The sequence below is a fragment of the Cyprinus carpio genome, chromosome B8 (assembly GCF_018340385.1).
Source record: "Cyprinus carpio isolate SPL01 chromosome B8, ASM1834038v1, whole genome shotgun sequence".
In the NCBI taxonomy this organism is placed as follows: Eukaryota; Metazoa; Chordata; class Actinopteri; order Cypriniformes; family Cyprinidae; genus Cyprinus; species Cyprinus carpio.
Genome location: NC_056604.1, coordinates 23,661,799 through 23,673,459, shown reverse-complemented (window position 1 = coordinate 23,673,459; position 11,661 = coordinate 23,661,799). Strand labels below are relative to the sequence as shown.

General features: G+C 37.8%; 1 protein-coding gene across 1 annotated transcript in view; it reads right to left on the bottom strand.

Moving 5' to 3' along the window:
- Positions 1–1,355: 1,355 nt before the first annotated feature.
- LOC109104348 (bone morphogenetic protein 1-like) overlaps positions 1,356–11,661 on the bottom strand; it is a 66,080-nt gene continuing 55,774 nt past the window's right edge. Inside the window, exons 17-20 of the mRNA XM_042730170.1 lie at positions 10,426–10,553; positions 8,965–9,178; positions 7,801–8,051; positions 1,356–4,349 (exon numbers count right to left, since the gene is read on the bottom strand). Coding sequence (XP_042586104.1) covers positions 4,212–4,349; positions 7,801–8,051; positions 8,965–9,178; positions 10,426–10,553 — 731 coding nt within the window. The 3' untranslated portion in view covers positions 1,356–4,211. The remainder of the gene's footprint in view (positions 4,350–7,800; positions 8,052–8,964; positions 9,179–10,425; positions 10,554–11,661) is intronic.

Here is an 11,661-nt window from a genome sequence, read left to right as displayed (position 1 = left end):
TCTTTTTTGATTGTTGCCATTTATCTGTATTTCAAAACATACACACACACACACACAAAGTTACAATGATCGCAGGCGACCTTCAAACGGCTTGATCATTTTGACCCTTAACCAGCAGTCTGGAAATAATACAGCACTTCAGCAGCAATCCACTTTCAGCCACAGACACTCGCTGTCCTCCTAAAAGCTCTCCTCTGTGCTCCAATGCCCTCCACATGCAGGATTTCAGCTCACCTTCACAGCTCTAGCTGCTTTATTTTGGAAATCAAGAAAATGTAATTAATTAATTAATATTTTAATTAATTATTAATTTTGATTTTTGTTCCCTATAGTCTTTCTATATATATATATATATATATATATATATATATATATATATATATATATATATATATATATATATATTAATACAATTAAAATATTAAATTAAATATATATAACTACAGTATGAAGCAAAAATAAATATTATTAGAAATATACATTATAAATAAATACAGTAATTTATTCATATTACAGTCATAAGCTACTGACAGTGGATGGGTGGTTTGTTAAATTTGCTTTATTTTCTTTATGCAAAACATTTTTTTTGGGGGGGGGGTCAAATATGTCCTTGGCATTTCTTGACAGTTTATGGGTATGTAGAGGTGGTGTTAGTGGTTTTGTTTGTCTACCATAGCTAAACTGATTGTTTATGGGTATATCATAGGTAAAATATCATATTTACATTACAACAATCAAATCAAAAATACAAAGTTTTAAACCTCAGTTATATAATTGAGTATATATATTATATATTTTCCCCCCACTACATTTTAACTATACTTAATGTGTTCATTGGTAAGAGTTTTCTCACCTTCAAAATTTTTAAAGCACTTGCTTGACTTTATTTAGCTCTTCCCATCAATTCTGCTTAATTTTTAATGTTGGAAATGGTAGATAGGCATGAATAATGCACTGTGACCATTCATAATTGATGATCTGTTATATAGCAAATTCAATACTGATATGTGGTTTATTTCGAAATCCACAGTCATCAAGACGAGCAGTAGAGCCAAAGTCCATCCTCAGTGTGAGCTCAAGACCTTGAAACCATCAGCAACTTATGAAAAGCCTTTAATACATGTAGGACTTTTCATTTCAATGTTCAGCTTCGAGTTGAAAAACACCAGTTATAGCAGAAAAAAAAAATTATTCACTGAAAGCATTCAAAATTACATGATAGAGCACTTTGCCTTGAATTTGCTCTAACATAGTGTTAACTACTGTAACTTAATTGGTATATTTGGGCTTTTATTCAATTAATTAAATGGTCAGTCAATAATTCCTGAGTCTACAAGACAAAATGTGACGAAGCATTTCAAAATGAAAATGACATTTTATGAAATAGATGCACTTGTTAACACTATGTGCAATACATAGGTGAAAATTAGCTATACAATATAAATAAATTGCATCTTTTGTCTGCAATTACACATAGCCTTAGTTCTCCAAGTTGTCTATGGTTTAGTGTACTTTGAATACATTAATACATATTTACATACATACATATGATAAAATGCATAAACATGTACCAAGTCTTGTGTGGGAAGGCCAGTCAGGGTGAATAAATGCTGAGGTAACATGTGCTAAAACAGATCATTTGAAGCCCGAGTTCACCCACAAAACACTATTTCTAACAAGAAATAACATGGGCATTAAAAACATTAATAATGCTTAGGAGGATGTGCTTCGATTAGCAAAATGAACAAGTGCTCCACTACTCTAAAAAGCTATGCTAGGAAGCATATTCAAATACAGAGATGCTAAACTGGGTATCTTAAACACAAAATAAAATCAGTTTGAAGAACTAGGATAGAAGTTAGTCGATCTTGAGCATGAGGGTAAGCTTGCAAGATCGTACATCGAGCAACTTGTTTGGTCACAGCACTCGTGGCTCGAGGTGAACTGATTCAAGGTTCAGATGGAAGGCATTGTCTAAAACCTTTTAAAACCCCAAAATGTGTCCTCTAAATCTCATAATCCTCATCATTTGCCTTCCTGGATCTCACACATCCGAGTCAAACAGTCACCAAGTCCTGCAAACGATTAAAATCTAGTGTCTTGGAATGATTCAGTGGGTAACAACAATCAGATATCCTGAACCTGAGATTTAAAAGAGCTTTAGGAAAATCCACAAAGGCAAACAGGTGTGAAATGATATCATATGATGAAAAGAGTGGTTGAGACGGAGGAGACCAAGTCAACAGCCTTTGAAGGAGTTCTGCAGGAGACAGAAAGCGAGAGAGGTAGGGAGCAGCACACTTCACAGGGATGATCCTGGAAATGGAGTGTGCTAACACTTCAGATCAAATGATCAGCCCTGGAGATCACGCTCTTCAGCACTATTCCACACAGATTTGACATCAAACAAGCTCTTTTCCCAACTGACACTGGATATCAATGAAGAAAGAGCGACTGAAAGAACTGGGGCGCAGGACTCATTTGAAATAGCACCATCCCACCGGTCTCCCACACGCTGAGGTACGTTATTGGTACAAATGAACATTTTACAGTTTTAACAGTTTTCCCATAGTCGGCGGTGTAAGAGCAACATCTACCTAGCAATAGGACATCTGAGGATTGTTAAAAAGTACAGTCCTTTCAGGTATTAACTCAAAATTGTAATTGTAAAACGAGATACGCAAATAGTTCACTGAATAGGTTTTAGGTCTTGAAGAGATAATCCACCCAAAACTGAAGATCTTGCAATTATTTACTCAACCTCAAATTACAATGTTCCTTTCTTTCTTCTGCAGAACACACACAAGACATTTTGAGGCTTTTTTGTCCATACAACAAAAGTCAATGGGGTCCAACATTATGTTTAATTTGGAGTCATTGTATGGACAAAAACATTCTTCCAAATGGCTTCTTTTGTGTTTCACAGAAGAAAGTAAGTCATTTACTCAAATTTGAAGTAAATGATGACAGAATCTTTGGCTGAACTACCTCTTTAAGGTCATGTCTAAGTTTACATTTTTTACATTGACTACCCTGACTGAGGTCCTTACACTAGTGATGCTATATATTTTGAAAACAACTTTCGGTCATGGACTGCGAGGAAAGAGCCTGAAAAAGAAAATGAAAGAATACAGCTGTAGGATGTCAGGACACAAAAGGGCCCACCAATTTTCATGCAATTGTGCCTAATTTGTTCATGATTGGCGAAGCACAGAGTGTGATACGAGGACAGCACCAAATTATCAAGACCTTGAAAAAAGTGTGTGCTTAATCTAACCTAACAAAAGCTAAGCATTTTCCACCATACCATCCTGTTTTTTATGCAAAAGCAATTAACAGCCAAAAGACTTGGGCCACGAGTTGTTTATTAGTCTTTTAATGTGATAACTGATTCTGGAAAACCTCCTGGAGAGTGATCATATCGGGCAGGGAACCTTCTAGATTACTGGCCAGGAAAAAAAACGAGTTATTACAAATGCTGGTGCCATTACGTCCACATTTCCTTCTAGCTGTACCACATGCATCTCTTTGACATACAGTGTCATTTGCTCAAGTAACGACAAAGAAACAGGCCCACAATGGCCTACGAGACTCTTTATGAACAATCAATGCCAATAATGTCAAGAAGAGATGGTTGTTTCCCCACAGTGCAGCGGTAAATTTCAAGGTGCAAGGTTGGAAAACATGCGAGGAACACCGTCCTGAATGCCCATGCTTCGCTCATTTTTCACTTCCTCTATCCCACTGTTGCACAGATGACTGGTTTGGTGAGTTTGCTCGGTTCTCCTGCAGGAGTTCCTCAGTGTATTTGTGTTTTTCAACACACTCTCGGCTCATGAAAGTTGACAAACGGGGGGATTCCAGTATCCGATCAGCTACGCCCACCCTTCCCACCCTCCCCTTTTGATTTTGCCCCTATATTGGTATCCAGCAACTGAATACATTCCCCTCTCCACATCTTGCCCCAAAAGTAATAATTAAAAAAAAAGGTAAAAACAAGGTCTACTGCGGAATGGCTTTACTCCTCACAGTCAGTAGGGGATGCCAGAACCCCTGTGAACTACTGAGGTGCGGTTGGCGTTCTTGCGGCTGGTCCGTCGAGTCTGGGTGTTCTTGGCGGCCGGGGGGCTCCGAGCGATGGGCGAGGCCCTCCCCTTGGGACCCTTTCGCTTCCCCCTAGGCCCTGCACGGCCCCTCCCGGCCACTAGAGGTCACTTCTTACGGGAGTGGAGTGTGTCCTGAAACTTGGTGCTGGTGTAACGCACATGGAAGCCCTTCTTATTGATGGTGTCATCTGAGCGGAATTTGATGACAATGGAGTCGCCGGCAGAGTAGATCTCTTCTGGAGGCTGGAAACACAAAGATGGAGGAAGACGTGAGTAGGCAAGAGAGAACAAATTCCCTTTCATTACATCAACACATCCTCATCAGTCCTAGAGATTGACATTTTAGTGCAGTGATTCCCAATCCTGGTCCTGGAAAACACCAACACTACACATTTTTGATGTCTGTCCTATCTGACCCAAACTTTTGAGATCCTTAAGTCTTCACTAATGAGCTGATAAGTTGAATCAGGTGTGTTTGATTATGGAAACAACTAAAATGTGGGTTTTTTCTTGGAGCAGGATTGGGAACCACTGTTTGGGAACTACTTGGGGTGTCCACACCTGTTCCTGGATGGCCACTGTCCTGCAGAGTTTAGCTCAAAATCTAATTTAACACACTTGAACCTGCTAATCAAGGTCTTCAGACTCACTAGAAACTTCTGGTCAACTGTGTTGGAGTTGGGTGGAACTAACATCTGCAGGACGGTGGTCCTTGACAAGTAGGATTGGACACACCTGGTCTAGAGTGAGTCAGCATTAAGTTAACAGGAGTCAGAAAGACCACAAGTCGGAATTCAAGCTCAATTTACAAAGTAGGCAAGTGTATGATACCTACGCCGCATCCCAAATGGGATAAATCTGCCTGTGAAGGACACTTCAGTGTATGAACAATGATGGCCACAATATTGAAGGGTTTCTCTAAACTGAAGTGTTTAAAACTGGTCACTTCAAAGGGCCCTTGAGAATGAAGTTTTTCGAAAGGTACAACTGATGGATGCTGCACTCCCATGATTCTTAACACAGGTTAATTGTGTAATGATAGCACCTCCTTAATGGGCTTGGCAATACGACGCAGAAGTGGGTTCCAAAGAACAGGTTTTTGGTCCCCTACACCCTTCTTCTCTACAAAGCTCTCACTCTGTAGGGTAAACTCTCTGAAGTGGTTAGGGCATAGGGTCGAGCCCTTCAGAATGGAATACAGTAGTACTGTTTTAAAACCTGTTACGATTTTAAAACTGGTGTAGTGTATTCCAGACCTAACTATTGAAAGCTTTTCCAAAAAGCAGGCATGAAAATTATGCTTCTATATAGGATACCTTGTTTTGGCTAATCCCATAATCTACTGCGATGAATTGAAAATTTTCTACCAAGAAAGATATTTTAAATACAGAAATAGCTTATTCAGTACTGAAAAGCAATAACAGTAGTTCCACGTAATTAAAAATGAATTCATTAAATATTTGTGCTTACAAGAGTAGTCTTTAGCTTAGTGTTTACTATTGTCATTTTGCATTATTGACACACTATTTTCCCAATTAATGCTGTACAGTTGCTTTGACCAGTCTTTATTGTTAAAAGCGCTATATAAATAAAGGTGACCTGACATGCTCACATTTAAATGTTTTTGAACTATGAGCTCTAGTTGAGTGGCACTTTATTTTTTGGTGAGGATGCTTCTTTGAGTCCAAAGTGCAAGTTTTGATGTGAATGCTTAGCGTATAGGTACACTGAAACACAGTTATTATGTACTCGATTCGATAGCGTTCGCAATCACAGGTGCTTTTTCTCTCCTGAATTTCTGACAAATAAAAGTTTTTTTTTTTTATTATCCTGTAAAAGTTCTGGTTTTCTTCTTTGATTTAGAAACAATGGGCTGGGTCAGTGTCGCCACCTTGTGAACAAACTAATTATCACAGAAAAAAAAATTAAGGTGCAAAATATTTAATATGTATGTGTGTTCTGTACTATGCTAATGATCAAAATTGCATTGCACACACTGCATCAAACATTAGGTATACATTGAGCTTTAAAAGGTATCTGCCTATGTAGATAGTGAAAAGCGCTTCACATAAGAACCGAAATCTCAAAGCATTTGATACGGTTTCAGAGTAGTTTTTATTGTGCAGTGGCTCTTTTCTGACCAAGCTTACATGGGTTATTTTGGGCTGTGACAGCCTAATGTGGCAGCACACTTAAGCTCATGTTGCTCGAGGGACATATTCCCTGCTGTTAGTAAATTGTCAGTTGCTTTGGATTAAAAGCATGCTCTAAATGGCAAGCTACCAAAACTTGATTGAGACAAATGCACATTGTCAAACATCCTCTTGGTTCAATTTAAACAAATCTCTTAGTCGATAAGCAGGTTGCACCCATTTCAATATCAGAACATCACCCGATACACCTTGTCTAAACTCAGCATCAGTCCTTCTCGTTGAACTGAAGTAAATGTAATCATGCTGTTCTCATTCATACACACACACACACACACACACACACACTGTTCTTTTTGTTTCAGAGATTTTTGTTTGATTTGTATGTTTCAGAGATTTTGTATCTCTCCAGAACTAGAAATGAGGAAAATCCCTTATGGCATCTTTCAAAGATCATTGTTTATCCTGTAAGGCAGTGGTTCTCAAGTGGTGGATTGTGTCTCAAAAATGGGCCACATGTCTGTTCTAACAGGGTGATGGACAGCAAAGAAAAACTGGACTGTAAGGGCCAGTGAACACAATGTCTGATGGCTCGTAGCAACCAATCAAGCCTAACAAAGTAATTTGAGTGAGAAAGGGCGAATAAATGTGGTTCTGCATGATTAGCTGCACTAATTCACAAAGAATAGTGCTGGTGCTGAGTGATTGGTTGCTTGGAATTTCTTAGATTGAACTTTTTTTGCATTCAAGTTTTGATGTTGTGGACTTCAACTGCCAGTTAAAGGTATAGCCCCCCAAAAACAAAAAAGCATGGTATCAATTACTCACCCTCATGTCATTCCATGTCATTCATTCATTCATCTTCAAGACACGAATGAAGAAATTTTAATTAAATTGTAAAGATTTCTGTCTCTCCATTAAAAGTCCATTCCACAAAAACTTTGATGCTACAAATAGTTCATAAAGACATTGTACAATAATTCCATATGAATCAAGCAGTTCATATGGTGAACAGATTTAATCTAAACATTTATTCATATAAAAAACTGATCAAGAAACTTAAATAGTGCATTAAATATGTTAAATATAAGCTTAAACTTGCTTGATGCACAAGAACCAACAAGGTTGGAGCTTGCCTTTGAGCTTGTTTACCATATTTGCTGTGTCTATGTATGTGATGAAAGTTTATATGTTAATAAAAACCTCAATTAAATATGTTAAATAATAAATCAATCGTATCTTCAGAGGACTTGGATTGAACCACTTGATTCATATGGATGACTTTTACTATCTATTATCTTTGTGTCAAAATTTAGGCAGAAGTGACTCAATGAAGAGGCAGAAATCTCTCATGATATCATGATCTGAGGTTCAAAGATGACTCGCGTTTTATGGGTTTGAAATGACATGAGGGTTCATTTTCATCGAAATACCCCTTTAAAAACCACTTTTATTACAAGTTGTTGCCATAGCTTCTGACATGAAATGCAGAAGCATTTTGATGTTTGTTGATTTTATCTAGCAAATCTAAATCTGTGCTTTACCCCTGATCCACAGTAGCGGCCTAGTCTGGGTGATTTGGTGTCCGCCCCATCAAACAGCTCCATGTAATCATAGCCACAGTCGGCCTCCTCCTCTATTTCGAAGGTCTGGAAGATGAGCTCCACGCCGTAGCCCTTCTCTGCTGTGATCACCCACTGACAGTCTGACGCCCCGGGGTAGTTATTGTCACCAAACTGGGCATGAGAGTAGAGGTCTTTAGTTTTCACCTCCGCTTTCAGACGGCCTCCACACTCTGGAGAAGAGAAGGAAATGAACGTGAGAAAGAAATTCACCGGTGAATACAGCATCTCAGCATATCACTGCAAGTCAATAGTCCCTAGTAACCAGACTTGTGACTGAGACTAGCACTCAATGATATAAACATTAGAGAGTTGCTATAGCATACTTACATTTTTATGTATTAAAAATGCACGCTATACATTTGAGATTCTCAAACTTTTTTGTCAGCAAAACCCCTTTGACTTAAATATTAGTTACACTTACATTTTAGGTTAATATTTCAATAATTTAACAAGACATCCGCATGTTCATGGTTCTCTAATGTTGGTTAATTTTCAAAATATAGACAGGAAAACAAATCAAATATTTAAATGTTATGCTTGAATTAATTTTTAGCTTTCCATCAACTCACAAATGTCCTCCAGTTCCCTCATAAACCCATTTGGGTAAAATTCAGCATTAATATAAAAGGGAAAATATAAAATCTCTCAAATACAATGTATGAATATAATAAATATACACTAAATATGAAATATGCATGGATTGCAAATTTTGCAACCAACACAAACCATTCAAGCCATGTTTTATCATTATTGTCTAGGAACAAAATAGTTAAAATATAGTTTAAAAACCGTCTAAAAACATTTTCTTGGCTGCCATAAACATTCAACATTTTGGCTAATGAACTATACTGCTTAAGGAAAAAATTGTTTTATTATTAATATTAGAAAAAGTCATTATTTATTTAACGTTGGTGCCATTTTTAAAAAGCAATAAGCCATTTGAACCATGTGCTTCAGTGATTTTACCATGGCTTGTTGTTAATGACACACAGCAGAGCGCTGCACGGTTATTGTTTTATTATATGAGACTACGTGTAATTCCAGTATTTAGTGGCACTGTATTTAACAGATGGATGTGCTCACCTGCAGTATGGGAAGCCTCGAAGCCTTTCTTCTGCACTGAGTTATCAGAGAAGAAGCGGATGAACATCTTGTTGCTGGAGGATATGATCGGTTGAGGCTTCTTGGTGCCACAGTATCGTCCGAGGCTGTGTGCCTTCCCATCTCGACCGTCGTAAATCTCAATGTGGTCATAAGCACATTCCAGATGAGGCTCCATGTCGATTTCATTGAAAGCCTGAAATATACGGCCCATGTCAACGTTTGAACGGCAGACACTCCATATACTATTATAATGAACAGGGAAACAAGACTTCTTTCGAAACTGAGTTCCAAAAGCTATATAGACAGCTATCTTCTAAGTGGCTGTTCACAAAGAATACATTTTTGGGTTTAAAAACATGAGACAGAGTGTAGTGGATTTTAAAAAAAGGATTGTCTGGAGTCATTTTAAAATTTTTAGAACGGTGTATCATGCATGAGAATATGCAACAAACACATCCATCTAGTGCATGTGGGCCATTAACACATAACTTGTTTTTGTGTTTTATTTACTCACCCTTCACTTGTACCTAACCTGTATGATTTCTTTATTCTGTTGAGCACAAAAGAAGGTATTTTGAAGAATGTTGGTAAGCAAACAGTTGACAGTTGCCATTAACTTCCACAGTATAGAAGCCAATGGCTACCATAAACTGTTTGCTTACCAATACTCTTCAAATGTTGGTCCTGTTACCATTAACTATTTGGTTATCATGTTGGTCACCAAACAGTTGATGGTAGCCATTGACTTTCATAGTATGGGGGGGGGGGGGGGGATACTATTGATGTCAATGGCTACCGCCAACTGTTTCTTCAAAATATCGTATTTTGCGTTCAATAGAAGAAAGAAACTCATACAGATTTGGAATAAATGGAGGGTGAGTTATTGATGACAGAATTGTCATTTTTGCTAGGCAGCACACTAAGTGTTGGAACAGAGCAATAGTGCTGTCAGGACTTAGTCATTATTCAGTCTATATGCTGAGGAAGACACCGGGATATTAAACAATATTTGTGCACAAACATGCACATGATTTTTTCATTCACTGCTCTCAGGGATACTTGATGCTGATCGGTCAATCGCAGCATTCTGCAGTCAAATATTCTTGTATAATTATGCTATAGAGTAATAAACGTGCCAAACAAACCAATTTCCTATAAAGCTGCGCTAGTTACATACCTCATAACAGTCCACAGACTCTTTCTTCTTAAAATAAAATAATTTAAAATGACATCATTTCATTTATTTACAGGCATGTAATTAGTGAATAATGTACAGTCAGCTGGTCTTTATGGCAAAATAAACCCCTTCAGGGTGATGCAAGGCTTCACGCTGGGGTCAATCTCACTCTGCAGGGTTTTGTTTTGAACTAATGACCGTCTGGACTGTACATTACCCAACGATGGTAAATATGGACGGAGAGGGGATGTACTATTACATACTATTTTGATCCGATGTCCCGGGGTGGTGGAGAGGGCCCAGGTGCAGGCCTTCTTACTGGGGTATTTATCTGGCCAGTTGGGGCTGGTGATGGTCCCGCTCACGCTGTTCACAACATGATCACAGCCGGCTGAAAGAGATACAAATAACACGTGACGTCCAGCACTCAAATACCCACACAAACAGCCTCATGCTCACACTCATCATATGAGCAACGTTCAAACCCCAGACAACGAGAATCACTGTTGTTTTTGGCACCCAGATCCATGCATTTCCTAACCTCCTCAAACAACATTTTCTTTCGTTTCTCCCAAGCACTGCCACTCTCTTTCTATTTCTAACAGCAAGGGGAAGGCGTTCTCTAAAAATATCCAGACTCTAGTTAGTGTCAGTGAGCTGTAAATCGATGGTGAAGGTTTCTGAGCAGTCATGCACTAATAGGGAAAATAAAACAACCAGACTGCTGTTCGTGATGTGACCTTCCAGGCATACAGCACGTAATTGTAATATATTTGGTAATAACTTGCCAAAACCTAACCTAAAACAATTCACAGATAATTTTTTGCCAACATGGGCTAACTAATCTAGGGTTGTGTTTTTTCTTTCTTTATAAAATAGAGAGTTTCAGCCCTGACTGGAAGCATAGTCAAAGCTAATATATTTATGGATATCTGTCAACCTTTCAGAAGTAAAGAGACTGTTCATGCAGAAATGACAATTCTGCCACTATTTACTCTCCTCATGTTGCTTGCAGCACTAAAATTGGATTGGATTTTGAGTGCATCATTATCGAACGTGCTGCGGTCTGAATGTGTGGAATTAAGAACAAGATTTGAAAGCTACTTCAAGGAAAGATTTTTAAATGATTAAATGATTACTTTTCAGTTTGTTCCTGATATCATAATGCTTCAGAAGAAGCTTATATTGTCATGTTGTTATATTTATGGTACATTTATAGTGCTTACTTGTACTTTTTGAATCTTGATAGCTATGATCACAATGAACTATCACTGTATGGAAAAGAGCAGCATGAACATTCTTCATCATATCTCCTTTTGTGTTTCACACAAGAAAAATGTCACACAGGTTTGGAACAATATGAGGGTGAGTAAATGATGACAATTTTAATTTTTGGATGAGTTATCCATTTAATAATAACATATTTCATCACTTACTGTACATTGTTGTATTTTATTATATTGCTACCATTTAACATTACAATATGGCATGATTTTAAG